This window comes from Parasteatoda tepidariorum, chromosome 3 (genome assembly GCF_982258835.1).
Source record: "Parasteatoda tepidariorum strain Cologne lab strain chromosome 3, Ptep-v5.0, whole genome shotgun sequence".
In the NCBI taxonomy this organism is placed as follows: domain Eukaryota; kingdom Metazoa; phylum Arthropoda; class Arachnida; order Araneae; family Theridiidae; genus Parasteatoda; species Parasteatoda tepidariorum.
Genome location: NC_141757.1, coordinates 52,093,294 through 52,109,937, shown reverse-complemented (window position 1 = coordinate 52,109,937; position 16,644 = coordinate 52,093,294). Strand labels below are relative to the sequence as shown.

General features: G+C 26.2%; 1 protein-coding gene across 2 annotated transcripts; it reads left to right on the top strand.

Annotated features, from left to right (window-relative positions):
* The first annotated feature begins 31 nt into the window (after positions 1-31).
* Positions 32-14,241, top strand: LOC107453778 (uncharacterized). 2 transcript variants are annotated; one of them, XM_016070727.4, is made up of 4 exons: positions 32-1,513; positions 8,339-8,497; positions 10,365-10,464; positions 13,640-13,933. In XM_016070727.4, exons 1-4 carry the CDS (start codon positions 297-299, stop codon positions 13,787-13,789), a joined length of 1,626 nt encoding a protein of 541 aa, XP_015926213.3. In that variant the 5' UTR covers positions 32-296; the 3' UTR covers positions 13,790-13,933. The 2 variants fall into 2 exon arrangements, with proteins under 2 accessions (XP_015926213.3, XP_087015425.1); XM_087159299.1 differs by lacking the exon at positions 13,640-13,933 and adding an exon at positions 14,036-14,241 and having other exon boundaries at positions 47-1,513.
* The last annotated feature ends 2,403 nt before the right edge of the window (positions 14,242-16,644 follow it).

Genomic DNA, 16,644 nt, shown 5'->3' with positions numbered 1-16,644 from the left:
ACATGTTTGTTATGAGCTATTTCAGTTCTTTGAAAATCTTAATAAAAAGAGTGACAGTAGAAGTATATAAATAAATTTGAATTCTTATCGAGATTGCTAGAGCTAAAACAACAAGAACATAGAAAGAGAATTAAAATATTCCGTTTACTGCAGTTTAAATTTCTGTTTATCGCCTAGACGTAATTGTTTAAAAAATGATTGAATGAAAACGTTGTGTTTCAAGCTGCCATTAACTCTGCATTTTAAAATATGTCATGTTATCTTGATTTATTAATCTTTATTCCGTTTTAAAAGTAATGGATGGGCTTAGAGATAGCAATAATTATTCAATTCCTATTTATTTTAAAGATCAAGCTAATGATCTAAAAAATATCGAAGCCGAAGCTAAACGAGCTCTTCAGAATATCAATTCCCTCTATGAAGAAATTATGCACACTGATTCCCCTGATAACTTTGAATTCGAGAATAATGTAGATTCTAACATAACCCCTTCCACCTCTACTTCTACAACGGATAAAAAACAATACACCGCTAAGATAAAGAGGTTTACTGAATCATCAAGAAAATTTTACTTTCGGTCTCAGTTACCTTTAACTCATTGTTTAGGTTGTCATGATCATTATTATGACACTAATATAACTTCTAGATCTCTATCAACTGAAGAAAAGTTTAACTGTGATTCTGAGATACATCTCTCTAAAGAAAGTAATGCTCAAAGTTCTAAAGATTCAGGCAGCCCCCTTAAAATAACTAAACCACAACCATTTAAATTATCTGGCTTTGATGAACAAAGGCTTGAAGCTAAAGAACGTAGGTTGGCTAAGTTAAAAGAGGAAAAGGAACAGCAGATGCAGAAAGAATTGAATGTAAAAGTTGTTAGCAAACCAGTGCCAAAGCATACTCACTTACCATTGTATAATAAAATGGTGGAAAAGAATGAAAAAAGAAGAAATGAAAGAAAAGAAGAAAGTTTACGAGTCATTGGAAGAGGAAATAAATCTTTGCCACAAGGTGATGTTTTTCAAACTAATGTAACATTAAAATCTCTTCCATCCGAATCAAAATCTTGTTTTAAAGCTACACCAGTGCCTAAACATATTTTAAGCAATAAAGTAAGTGAAAAATTAAAAAATAAAGAAGAAATTCGCAAGATGCTTAGTGCTCATAGAGCTGAAGAAATGCTTAAACAGTCATCATCTCCTCTTTCTAAGAAAACTATACCTAGATCTTTTTCAATGTTGAATTTGAATGATTACAAAAAAAATGATGAAAGAGATAAAAGATCAAAACCTAATATTACAGCTATTACAAATAGATTGTATACAAAGAAGTGTAAAGAAACTATGAATAATTGGAATGATAAAGTAATGAGATATTGTTACAAAGAAAATGAAATCAAGTCTAATGTTACAATTTTAAACAAATTTAAGCCTCAACCTGAACAATTATTACCATTCCTTTATTATCCTGTCAGAATGTCAACAGCAGCTTCTTTAAGAAATAAACAGATTCGGTAAATAATATTACATACACTTATGAACACTGAGTAATATTTATCAAACTTCATGTTTTATTTTGTTTCTTTGATATTTTTTTCGTGTTTTTATTTATTGTTCATTAAATAATGTTATTTAACTAAATGTCTTCTTCTTTGGTTTCGCTTTTTAGGATTTTAAAAAATGCAAATGTGTTTCTTGTCTATTAGAATATCACCAGTAAAATTAAGGATTTATAAATTGTTTTTTATACTTCTAAAATTAATTTACCATCAAATTCTAGTATGTAATGTACATAGGATTAAGGCTTTTATCCCATATCATAATTAAATATACTGGCTCACATATCCAACATATTCTTTTTGTGTGAAAGTTAAGTCTCATTTTCTTTATAAAGATAGAACAGTTTATTTCTATAAAATAATAATTTGGTGTTAGCTGCAATTTCCAAAATAGTACAAAGGATGTACTAAGATTTTACTTAATATAATATTTTATCAGTTTATTTTTGAGAACTGCTTTTTTTATGGAAACATTATGTGGTATTTGCACAGTTAGATAATATAGACGCACGCTGTGCAGAGATTCTCCAATTTTGGAGATACTTTTTAAATATTTGTTGTAATACTAAAAAAAGTATCCATACCAAAAAAAAATGCATTTTCAGAGAAGAAACAAAACACAGATACAACATAATCATAATTTATGCAAGGTAGAAGAAGGTTGTTTAGTTGTATGTGTGTGAAAAGATAAAACTGTTCGTTTAACTCAAAAATTAGTGATCCCATCATTAGCGGCATGCAGACAACTGGACACTACTTCCCTTACAGCAAAAATAAACAATTACGGTGACAGTAGGAAATCCTTTAATGTAATTTCGTTTGTTAATAAAAATGAAACCTAGTTACCCGAATTTGACACGTAAGGTTAAATAGAAATTTCGTAATGAAGAATTGCGGGAGCAAAATTATTACTACTGCACTTAATTCTTGATATGATAATTACTTACCACTAAATGTATCAACACTTTACAATACCTCATGCAATAACCGGTCTTTTGACCATTTATGGTATGTTTAGTGTTAATATGAATGGAGTTCTTTCTTTATTTTTGTTTATAATTGTTAGTATTATTCTTCCTCTAATGTTTTTAGGTGCATGTATATATATATTTTTTTTGTCAAGAATAAATAAAAATGTTAAATAATTTTTCGCTTTTATAATATAAAATCGTTCTGTACTAAATAAATATTGTGAACCTACAGATACTTTTGGATTCTGTCTGCAGATACTTAATTTTTTTACCTTACTATAGGTATTTATCTGTAAAGCAAAGAATATATAATTACAATTATATCTTATAAAACTTTTTGCGTCATTAGTGCTATTTACAGGGATGAGATTTATCCGTTTTTTAGCGGATTTCCGCCTTTTTCGCTTTTGTCGCTCGAATTTCAGACTTTTTGTCAAAAACTCAGATTCTCTAAAAGTTTCAGTTTTTTTAATTATTATTCTGGTTTTTTCTGAAAATTCAGCCATTGAAATAATATAATTATGTTTATTTCTGATTTGATATATAGATATAATATATCGAAAGATGTATAGAAAATTCAAACTTCGTAGCTGCCAACCCTTCGGCATATCTACTTAATTTAGTTATTAGCTTCTAGAAGCAGAAAATAAGATTTTCCTCATTTTTGCCCGTCTGCTAGATAGCTCGTATTTTCGTAATCCAGACGTCGCTGCATTTTAATATCAAACATCGATTTTCGTATTTACCTTATTTGAAAATTGCGCATTGCGATTCCTATTCTCGCGATTTCAGTATCATTCATTGCAATTCTTCTTTACGAGATTTAAAAATCCAATATCGCGATTTGTATAAAGACGTTTTTAAAATTCTATGTAACGATTTCATATTCATGCGGGTTTATCCAATGTCGTGATTCGTTTTTGCAGTTGTAATATCCAACTTCTATTTTCGTATTTACTTGATTTAAAAATTAGGCTTTGGATACGTATTAACACCAATTAGAAATTATGTATCGTAATTCGTATTTGCGCGATCTGAAAGTTACGCATCATGATTTGTATTTTCACATTTTTGAAATTTAATATCGAGTTTCATTCACTTATTTCAGTATCGTGATTTATATTCACGCGATTTTAAAATCCGTTATCGCGCGATTCTTGTAAAAAGCAAGTTTTTTAAAAAAAAATTAGTTACTATAAATGTGGCAGTTTTTCTATCGGGGATTATTGCTATATATAAGCATATCAACATCAGCCAAAACTGGATGAGAATATGTTACTGATCTTTTTGCTATAAATCACGTAAGATGTACTCGTGTGAAAATTCAGCTTTTTTGCCTTTTGACCAATCTCATCCCTGTATTTAATAAATATTTTTATTTCTTTTTTCTGTTAAGTATACATTTTTATTTAGATAAAATGTCTTAAAACATTAAAATAATATACTTATATACTTTTTTTTAAAAATAGTTCATATCTAGAGCTTTTAATAAAATTAAAAATAAATTTATTTAATAAAATTTTTTGCTTAATATTACAAAATAATATTTTTTTAGATTGGAAAATTGGTATTTTTAAGAGAAGTTTCTGCATTTATAAGTTCTTAATGTATATATGTAAATTTTTAATTGATATTAAAAATAAGCTGGTGTAAATCATGACTGTCTGTGAAACTTCAAATTTTACTTTTGGATATTTTGGGTTCATTCAGAGAGTGACCACCCTGAGTATTAACTTATTCTCATTTATAGTTTTGTAACCTGTCTAAATATTTTATTCATTTTTATTATTAAGAATATTTTTAAAAAAATATGTTGCAACTCAGCTTAGTCTAGAAAGAGTTGTTACAAATTGTGCTATTTATGAATATTTGAATGGAGGTTTTGCATATAAAATAACATTCATCATTTGAATAATGCAAATCAGGATATAAAATTGTTATTTATGCAAAGAAAATATATAAGTGAGCATAAGAAGTAAAATGAAAAAAAAAAAAAAAAAAAAGATTTGTAAAATGTTTATATTTAATTCATTTACTGAAAAGTTATATGAACGAGGACTTAAAACATAAAAAAATTTTTAAGTCGTAGGGTGGCCTATCACTATTATTTCATGTACTGAATTAAAAAACTACAATTATATATCAATATTAGCACAGATGACAATTTTCCCCTTCTTTTGCATTAGTACACATCCAACTACATTTTCATTTTTATAACATTTTTGTAGAATCTTTAAGTATTCTTGAGGAAATATAAGAATATGTTCTTAATTTTTAATAAAAAGTAAGAACACTATAAAAATATTTCTATTTCCTACATCAGAAATATATTCCTAATATTTAATTAACATTTAGGAAAAAATTAATGAAAATTATCTTTTAAAGCAAAATAATAACCTAGTAAAAAAAAAAAGTTTAAGAGCAGTAAATATGTAAAATCAAAATGATGAGTAAGATATAACTTATCTACTAAATTATACCCATTAATACACTTATTTATATACAATACTTTTTATTTTAATGCATTATATCACTGCTATTGATATAGTCACAATAAGCTTTAAAAAAAAAATTAAATTCAGGCATTCTAAACAGGGTTGGGTTTTTGACGTCAAAAAGTGGTTTTTGACATGACAAGGGTATAATACTGGTTTAAACCGTCAATAATGTCAAAAACTTAAGTTTGCCAAGAAAATATATAAACTTCAAAACTACCAACAGTTGCCATGCATTATATTGAAATTTAATTATACTATAGGTAATCAGCAGGTTTTAAAATATTTTTTAATTAAAATTAAGGTAAAATAACAGATTTAAAATCTCAGAAATTTATATTCAAATGCATGTGCAGAAAAATTTTGCACAAAAATTGTTTAAATATTTATATTTTAAAAAAAATTTTTTTTCTTTTTGATACTTAAGAAAATTAAAAGTTTATTACTATGCATTTTTGACATATAAGGAACATATAACTAATATTTATAAGGAACTTACAAGTTATGTTGTATAAATACAAACTTGATATAAGATACAAGTGTATAAAAAATTTTTTTTAATGTTATACCAAATATCTTTATTATCCAGTATGTTAATTTGAATTTAAAAGTAGTTATATTTATGAATAATGATAAATATAATTCATATTGTTTATTATATTTATTTATAATTATTACACTTATCATTTTAAAACAATTTTTATCTCTTAATTTTTTTCCCCCACTTGTATTAAGAATACAAATAATGCATATCTTGAAAGCAAGAAGTAATTATTCAACAGCTGAATATTTAGATATTCAACAAAACTATGTATATAGTATTCAGCAAAATGAAATTCACAAATATTTGGATAAACTAAATTTTCAGCATAGTAAATGAATAGGCTGAATATACTGTAAATCGACACTAACTACTCTGTGTATTTAACAGAAAGCACTTAAATTTGTATTGTCTTATGTTAAAAAGATTATTAAGAAGATTTAAAAGAATATTAAAAAGATTTTTCTTTAAAAGAAGATGTCTAATGTACAAAACTGCTAATGTTTATTTTTAAAAATGTCTAATTTTTAGTATAATCTATACTGCACACTAAATTTGGTTATAAATAAATTTCTTAATAATATCACTGCAGATTTTCAATAACACATGAAAATGAATAAATAATATTACAAAAGATGTGAGTTTTCAAAAGTACAAGATTTTGGTTACTATTCAAAATATAAGTGTTTCTTCAAAATTTATTTTTTCTAGAACATATTTAGAAACACTATCCTTTAAAAAATATATAAATTTTATGTATTAATTAAATTTCACATATGAATATAGGTTTTTGACATTTTTGACAGTGAGGTTTTTGACATGACGGTTTAAACCATGGTTTAAACTGTCACATGTCAAAAACCTGCCAACCCTGATTCTAAATAACAAGCCCGAAACCATAACATGGTTTTTTGATCCATATGATATGGATTTATTTCTGAGGCTTTCAAATAAAAATCCCACAAAATTGTGTTGCATTAAGGAGAGAAACATAGATTTAAACAAATTAGATATTATTTCCAACTTAGTTTTTTACTCTAAATTGAATGAGATTAACCAGCAGATGATAGGGGATACAGTTTAAGCTTTTATAGTATAATATAGTTTTTAAATACAATTGGTACTTATACCTATTTACGCACCTGTAATTACTATTTAAACAAGTATGGTATCTTTCCGATGTATTTTTTTTATACCGAATTGAATGAGGCAATATCTGAATCAGTTGGAGTAATAGTTTAAAGGTTATTATGGTTTTACTCCAAGTACAATTAAAAAATAGTAATATTTATAAATTTAAAAAACCTTGCAATTTCTGAAATATTGGTCCTAGTGACTATTGTTTAGTTTCATTTTATACTACAGCAAAAAATACAATTCCCTTATTTAGATAGTAATGCTAGATATGTAAACAGGCACAAGCATAAAACTCTTATAATCCCTAAACTATTAGTCCTATCATCTTGTGTGTTTAGTATGATTCGATTCGACTTTTTAAAAAAACTACACTTGAAATTTATTTTATTTATGCATCAGTATCCTAACTCTCATTCCTCTTTTACCTCCTCCTGCCAAAACCTGCAACAGAGGTCACCTGTGACCTACATAATTCTAATGAACCTCAGCTTATTATTTTGCAGGTCTAAATCAAATCCTAATTTGTATGTTCTATGTCTATGAATTCTCGGGCGAGGCAACAGATGTGTGATTAATAATGTTCAAAATTGCAATCTAGTAATTTTCAAGCCAACTCAAAACTCAAGCATCAGAATAGACTTGGTGCGGAATTTTTTAAATAAAATTAACCCCGAAGTTTATTGAAAAAAAAGTGTACCTTAAGATTTATCATTTGTGATATATGAAAAAGATAAATTGGCTTTTAAACATAAATTTCCTTTTTTGTTTTTTTTTTCCCTGTTACAAAGTTAAAGAAATAAAACTTTTGAAATAATATTAATAAAGTGCACAAAATAAAAAAGAAAACACCTTAATAACTTTTCATCAAATGATTGGATATTCTCATACTTTGATGCAATCTTGATGATTTGAGGATATGAATAACTTACTAAATTTTAACTGAAGTGCTAAATTATTTGATCAGATGATATTTTAAGCGCTAAAATCAAAAAAAAATTTAATTTTTTTAATTAGACATGAATTTTTTAGGATTTAGATTTTTGACCTTGTCAATATTGGAGATAGCTGCAATTTAAAAAACTAAGATCTCAATTATTTAGGCATTAAAGTAATTGAAATACTTACACAAATATTTAAGATAAGTCCTTTGAAATATTAAGATAGGATCTTAGCACATGAAATTCATTGATTAGATCAAAAGTTATTAAGTTTCTTTTTTTTATTATTATTTTAAGTACTGTATATCTCAAACTGTAGTAAGTGTATTTTTTATAGAAAAAAATACAAAAGATAGGAATTAAAAATTACGTTGGTGTATACAATTACATTTCAGTTGTAACTAATGAATTCTTAATAATTTTATCTTGAATTAAACTTCAGAATCAATTTGTTAACAAAATTTTCTGGAATAATATTCCTGGTGGCACAATTTTAATGACTGTTGATTTTTGTTGCATATTATTTTGGTATTAAAAATAATGTCAGTTTTTGAAAATGATTACATTTTCTTTTTAATTGAAATTAGGCTTCATTATTAATATTAAAGGGAATTATATTATTATTTTTATATTTCATTCATATTACATACCATATCCATTTATAGTCACTTAAAATCTTTTTTTTTTTTTTGTAATAGATCAGAAATAATTGCAAGAGAAAAAAAAGAAGAATATCAAAATAATGAAATTAGTGAGGCTCAACAAGAAATGCATGATGAAATTTCAAAAAAATTGCAAAAATTGCTTCCAGATATTGATCCAGATAGAGAAATCGAAGAGAGAGTGAAAAATTTCAGGTAAATATATTTTTAAAAACGAAATGAGTGTGCTAATTATAACAAATTTAAAATTATTAATTTTTTCATAATGTACATGTATTGAAATCAACTGTAAAAAATTGAAACTTACTATTCTTTCACATTTTAAAGTGGGCAAATATTGTTGCTCTTACAGAGGTTAATTATTTACTAAATTTATTATTTACACAAAATAATTGTATAATAAATTGTGTTATACAATTATTTTGTGTAAATAATAAATCAATAACATTTAAACTTTTATTATGAGTTGATATCATTTTTTTTTAATTTACATCTTTTAATATGCTACTTATAAATTGAAACTTCAGCTAAACAGCAACAAATTACGAAGTAATTTGTTGCTGTTTAGCTGAAGACTGTTTGTTTGGCTGTTATTGAGTTAGCAACTGTATGGCATGTGTCAGTTTTTGACTATTTAAACCATGTATAAAACTCTGGTCATCAACATCAAAACCTACAACCTACATCAAAATAAACAAAAACGAATGTGTTTATTTATTGATTTAAAAGTATATTTCAGGTAGTGTTTAATGTCAAACAGTAAATATTGTCAAATCTTGATCAATCATTCTTGCATCTTTATTTTGCCTGTGTGTATTGTCTTGTTTTAATGGTTTTGTCTCAAATGCTGTTCTTATAATTTTAATTATTCCCATTTAAATCGTTTTTTAAACTATTAGATTTCTGTGTCTATCGCTCAAAAATTCTACCGACCTTTTTATTTTGAGAAAAAAAACAATAACTCCTGGTGATCATGGTGAAGAGGAAAATAAAGATTTGTTGCATTTTAAGACACCACATTTAATGCCTATGATGAAAATGAGATTTGTAGAGTTGTCTGTTCAAGAATTTATTGCACATGCTAATAATAATAGTAAAATAAAACTACAACCAGTGCCAGCATTTGCAGAAGGTCTCCGAACCTTTGAAACAATGAGGAACTTTGTGTATTCTTGCGAACCTATAGAAAATGAAGAGCAATCAGTAGAGAGTGAAGAAAAATTTCAAAAATTAATTGTTTTCCCTGGAAAAAATAGTGTGGGTGGGCAGAAGTTTCCTAATATTTTAAGTAAATAAATGTGTCTGTTCATTTTTCTTTTGCATTTTTATTTTTGAAATAATTTTTTAAGCTGAAATTTTTAATATTTTAAAATAATCTAGTGCAGTGAAACATGAGTAAGTTAGCCTCTTGTAGTACATTGCTCAGGCCGGTAGTCAACTTTTAGAGGCGAGTGAGTAATTTTTTTATATCACATTATTCTTTCATAAATAATAAGTGAAGTCAGTAATATTTGTTATCTAGTTTAATAGTTCTCCCATATGGTCAACTAGTAAAGGGGTTTCGGCTAGCTCTTAAGATTATTTTACTAAATCGGTGAAATTCTATTTTGTAACATAATAAAAAATTTCATTTAAAGCTTTTTCTTGTTGATCAACTTATGAAGATTTAAAAAAAAAAAAAATTCAATAGCTGTTTTAGACAAAATTACCCATTTTAGTGGTCAACATACAAGATAGACAAAAGGTCAGATTACAAACATTTCGCTTTGTTTTTTAATTTATAAGATAAATCAACTAAGACAGACAGTCAACTTGACAATTTCACTTTACTCAGCTTGTATACTATAAATATTTGGATGAATTCCATTTCCAGAAGATGAACTGTAAATATTCTAAAAGTTTAGAAAGTGAGATTTAAGATAAATGTACTTATTCCTAAACATTTTGGTTTGACACATCTCAATTCATACAACCTAAAATATTTTACTGAAAGTATGAATAATTTTCTATTTGATTTTTTGGGGGAATAAATCGTAGTTGAATTTTTGTTTATATATTCTAGAGAATCACAACTAAACAGGGAGGAAGAATATGAACATGAATTAGAAGAAATAATGAAACGTGTCTCGCAGCAATATCTATTGATCGAAAGGCAATCAAAAGTAAGTAAAAAAATTATTTTTTCTTGTAATAACTTTCATTTAAGTGAAAATTAATTTTTGCATTACATTAATTTAGGTAAATTCAAAAATATTTTATATAGTATATCTTACTATGAAAGATAAATTAGTGAACATCAGCATTTACACAGCAGCTTTGATATCTGAGTAAAATAATATACGTCAGTGTTTTCCCTATGCGTTTTTTGAAGGGCAGCACGACCTGTTTGCGCTTTAATCCCAGTAAATGCTCCGTTTTTGAAAAAATAAGCCCCCATCCCTTAAAAACACTGCCTTTTCATTCACATTCCAGTTTGAAAAAATTACTTCACTGTTTAAATGATAATCACACATTGGTAAAATTATCTGTGTGTATAGGTTTAATTATGATTACAATTACGAATATTTACTTTGTTGGGATTATTTTTAACTGGTTAAATTTTTATAAGTGTCTTTTATTTGGGAAAGATATAGTTTGCTTTTTTTGAAGGAAAGATAGTTTAATTTTTTTTAAAAAGAAAAATATGCACAGAAATTGGATTTATAATCAATCAAGAATTTTTTGTTAATTTGCTATTTTTTGGAAAAGAAATGTGCTCAGAAATTGCCTTTTCGCATGCCTTTAAATATTTTTATAAACTACAATTTGTTTGCTTATTTTGATAATGAGGGAGAATTACTCTTTTAAATATGCACATAAAATATTATAAGAGGGTAATTTAAAAAATTTTATAATAGGATAAAATTCAGTTATTGCATAATATTACACATTTTGACAAACTTTTATGGTATTAAGTCAGTGCCCTTTCAAAACTCAAAGTGTCCTTTTCAGAGAGGAAGCACCCTACCCTTTTTTATTTCTAGGAAGAACTCTAATACATAGTAATATTTTTTAGTTGAAACAGCAAAATTTCACATGCAACCTGCATTGATAGTGGATGTTGAATAAAACCTTCTTGTTGCAATTCTTACTTAAGATAATAAGTGTATGCAGATAGTCAATATTTGTTGGTGTAAACGAGAAGTGAGTTATGATGTTTAATAAAATTATTTTCTTCAACATTCCATCATTAGTTCAAGCTGAATGTTGGCTTTTGATAGTGCAAGGGAGAACTAATGTTGTTTCACAAATATATCCGACAACACTAAAACAACTATGTGATTCGTCAGGGGTTGACGTTTGCCAGGCTTCAATCTTTTGTAGTAACGTTTACACACATGATTTTCATTAGCAACAAATTTATAAGGATTGGCTTTGATGTTTTGGAAACAACTTTTAGTTTTAAAATATGTATGACTTAACTTTATTTCGGGTTTTTAACCAGATTCTTATTTTAGTTATTAAATTGTAATAGTAAAAATAAAGTTATTTCACAAAATTGCATCATTGATCCTTTTTTTTTATTAATTAATTTCATTTTGGGTTTTTGTTTAAAAGCTAAGTTTTGAAGAACGTTTTATGACATAAAGAGTTTTTTGTTGGTACCTTCTTTAAAATGGTGCCACAATGTTTGCATTTCACTTAATATTTTGAAAAGTGACACTCAAAAATAGTTTTTATTTTATTGAATAGGTGACCAAAATTGCAATAATTCAGTAGGCCTTTGAAGTAAAAAATTTTTTTTTCACTGTTTCTCTGGGGTGTAGCTACCATTGGAGACAACAGGCAGTGCCCTCAGGCCCCTGAGTAAAAGGAGAATCTAAAATACAAAAATTAAAACAAATTTATTTTAATTTTTTAGTATTATTAGAAAATGTTTTAAAGTATTAGTATTTAAAAATTATTTTAAATTATTAATCTGATGTTTTCCTCAAATATATTCCACTGATAAGTTTAATCTACATAATTCAAAATATGTGAAGTTTCCTCAGGTAGAGTTTCATTATAAAGATTTTATACTGTATTAAAAATATACATTCAAAAACCTTTTTGATTGTTTTGTTTAAAAGTAAAGTTAAAACTAACATTGGACATCTGTTATAATATAATGACACCTTTTGTTACAATGAGTCAGAATGACATCGTTACTCAAGGCTGTTTTTTAAAGGCTTCGTCGTAATATGAAATTATGATTTTTCGTGAATAATACGCTATTTTCTTAACTGATGCGAGACTCGTGGTTATTAGGACAAGTTTAGTTTATCTAAAGCTACTGCTATCTTTGCTTATTTTGAAAATGACAGACAATCTGAAGAAGAGCCACTGTTTTGTGGAAATGAAAAGTGTTTGTGGTCTAATTATTTAATATTTAAAAACTTACTCCAATGCTGCATTATCTGGGCTTATAAAAATTTGCAAAAAACTGAGAATAAAGCATTGATTTAGATAATTTTCTTCTAGATGGAAAGATAATGCTGACTCAAGATAAGACAGCATAATTTAAAAAATACATTTAACAAGTGAAACACTGTAGGCTGTAATATAGATTTTTTTCATTAAATAAAAACTTAAAAAGATTGATAACATTTTAAAAAATTAGCATTAATGATATCTTATATTTGTAGCATCAAATTTTGCAAAAGCTGTGACAGTCAAATTTTGAAATGGCTTAATTACAAGAAGGAAAAACTTCAGAAGCATTGCTTTAATTTAAAACTATATTAAAAGTACAAACTAAATCATATTTAAATGTTTCTGTTATAAATATTAGTCACCTACAAAAAAAGTTTCAGTAATATCAAATTGTTTATTCAACTGTATAACTGTTATCAAAATGTTGCGACATAGGGGAGAGTCGGGTAGCCCGCCCACTTAAGGAGTATTGCTTATATTCCTGTATAATATTGAGTAATAATCAATATTTTTGTTTGTTTCTATTGTTTTATCATCTAATTAAATAATGCAAAAAGAATAAACCAAAAAAAGAATAGTTTAACTTAAAAAATAGAAATTTAAAAAATTTGACTACTGTATTCAACAAATTTTCAAAACTATTGTTTACCATGTTACCAGCTGCATAAATACTTGAAACTTTGAAAATAATCTTTTTTTAATATAACAAATAGTGTCCGATGGCCCATTGACTTGAAAAAATATTCTATACATATGAAATTGACAGTGGGTGGGGGTCCCCAGACACTCCCCTAATTTGTGTGTTTTTGAAAAATGTAACAGTTAATATAAAAAAAAACTTTAAAATTTTTTTTTGTTACTATTTATTTGTTTAATTTTATACAGAAAGGAATCAAAAAAGCAAATAGCTTGAAAGATATAACATATGAAGAAGAGAACACATCTGTATTAAACAGTGACACTGATACCAAATCTGATCATTTAGAAGAAAAGGAATCTGTTTCAGAATCTGAAGAATCAGAAGATTCTGGATAGTTTTATTTTAGAAAATTATATGTGGCTTATATTACAGTTTTAAACAAGTCAGTATTTTTTAAAATGTAAAACAAAAAAGATTTTTTACTCATTTGTTGAATATATTTCTATGTATCAATTAAATAACTTTTAAAGATAAAAAAATAATTTGCAATATTTTGTATTTAAAAAAATTATACACTTGTGAAACTATAAAAAAAAAAAATTCCTTTGGGAAGTAAATAATTTTGGTTTTCTTTTCTGCAGAACTTTGAAACATTTTTTTCCTTCGAAATTTGTTCAAAAGATGCCTTACTAAAGAAATGGTCCTGATTTTTCTGTTCTCATTTGTGAATAATGAAGCAAATAATTTTGGTTTTCTTTTCTACAAAAAGTTTTTAATGTGTTTTTTTCTCAATAATTTTAATGTATTACGCGCATGAAAATTTTAGTGTATGCATTTGATTTTTCACTTTATCACTCACAACTCACACCGATTCCATCGTACATATACGTCATGCTTTGATAATTTTTTTCGGTAATTATTGTTGCGAATTATTGCTTGGTTTTTTTAAATCTCGATGTCTTTTATCACTCAATTATTATTGATAATATCTTAATTTTTTTAAAAAATGCCGATATTATGGCACTCAATGTCCAAAAATCACTCTTTGATCTCTTTGATGTGCTTGGTTTGCGCCAATATCTTCTGTTAATCCTTCTAGTGTTTCAATCGATATCCAGACAATTATTGCTACAATTATGAATTAACATTATCTCAAATTTTAGTGGTCCGTGAATATGCACTTAAAACAAAGTTCACAATTATTCAATTCCTCTAGTCATGTCTGTATCGATTTAAATGTTAATAGTTTTCTTAGTACTTTATTTGTAACAGTATTTATTCTAAAATATTGTTTTTGAGTTATTTGTGAATTGTCTCATTTTTCTGTCTGTTGGCTTACACAAAATTGTGTAAGTCAACATATTTTTGTGTACAATGCAATTTTCTTAATGTTGGTTTGCAATAATTTTTTTTGTCATCATTTTGTTTCTAAAATACATTATGGCAGTTATATCTTTTTATTTGTTCAGCTTATTTACTTTTTTTACTATTATTATTATTGCTCAATTTTAAGATTTTATAATATTTATTAAGATAAAGTTTCCCATGTTATCAAGCAAAGCACTCTATTTAATTTTTGGGTTGCCACTATCTCTGATTCTCTATTTACTATACCACTTAATCATAATACAGTCATAGAGGAAGATATAATATTTCTTACAGGCAGCGACTGTCAACTTGTTAGTTAAATAATAAAAATATTGAATGGCGAACATAACATTTGTTTTGAGTGAGGTATACTGTACTTATGTATAAATTTAAACTCTATTAAATCCTGTTTTATAAAGATTATTTTAAAAATAGTTATTAATATAATGATATTATACTATGTAAAAATATTTTTAGAGTGTAAAGACTATAAGTATTTCTAAACATATATTTTGTATTTTAACTTTTACTATTATAAGAATTAAAATAAAATTTTTGTAATTTCTATCATTTCATCCTTTGTTGTTTTCTTTAAGCATGTTTAGTTTAAAAGTGGATGTGAAACATTAATTCTCTGAGCTTTCTGTAAAACTCAGAAATGAAAATTATCTATCTACATACTTTTGTTCATTTCCATTATATTCATCAACCAGCTGCTTGAAATTGCTTGTTAATTCTCCTACTCATACACACAGTGGTTATATTATGGTTGTGGGTATATCACAGCGGTCCTATCAATCTTGGCAATTCAAAAAAAAAAACTGCTTCAGGCATTTTTTGCATATAAAAAAAAAACACTTAAAAAAGGTTTTTTCCTCTTATTCTTCAAGAACTGTAAACATTCCATAATGCCACTTAAGAAATAAAAAAAATTGCATTGCAAAATTGTGCTGAGGTAAAAAAATCTTTGTTCAAGGCCGATTTGCTTAGGGAATTAAAATTATGCTTTATACTAATATTTAAAAAATGGTGAAAAATCACGCAATTAATTTGAAACAAAGAAAAACGAAATATTCGCCCCATTTTTGTACAAATTTTATGTTTATATCTATAATAGATTATCGATATATAGTGGAAGGTGTATAGAAAGTCAAGTAAAAATGGAATTTTCTAAATTATAATGCCAAATATCTAAAAAGCATCCTACAAAAATAAGAGGGGCTTTGTTTTGAAGAAAAAGTGTGAATTTTTCCATGAAAAAAAATCTAGGAAGCTCAATTTGAATGTAATAATCTTCAATATACATAAGTATTGCCGAAATCAAGGAAAAATTCGTGTTTCTAAAAAAATTAATCTATCTGGTTTTTCAGTTTTACCCATCTGGTCATCATACATCTTCGTATTAAATATTGTAACTGCAAAATAAAATTTTGTACCCAAAACAATTTGTATACAAGCACAATCAGACAAATACCACTATGCTATTTGTTCATGATTAAAAAATTTCTTTTTCTTCAAACATATAAAGAGTGTGTATTGCCTGATTGCAATGGCATGGAAAATCATTTTAAAAACCCATAAAGAAAATTCAGTTGCATTTTTTATTTAGCTGATGTATTTGCTAGATTTTATAATCTATGTTATCGTTAAAATACAAATCTGAAGTAACAAAATTGTAAGAATTGAAGACAAAATCTTTAAATATTTCTTTGAGTTCGGGACACACTGAAAATTAAAGTAATCTATTAAAATTTAATTCATTAACCTATCACTCTTTTAAATTACAAACAGTCTTTCCTTAATTTAGATTGGTGGTTTTCTTTCAAGGATTTTATAATTTCCTTCTGAGGCAAATAATCTTTATCAAGAATAAATATGTGTA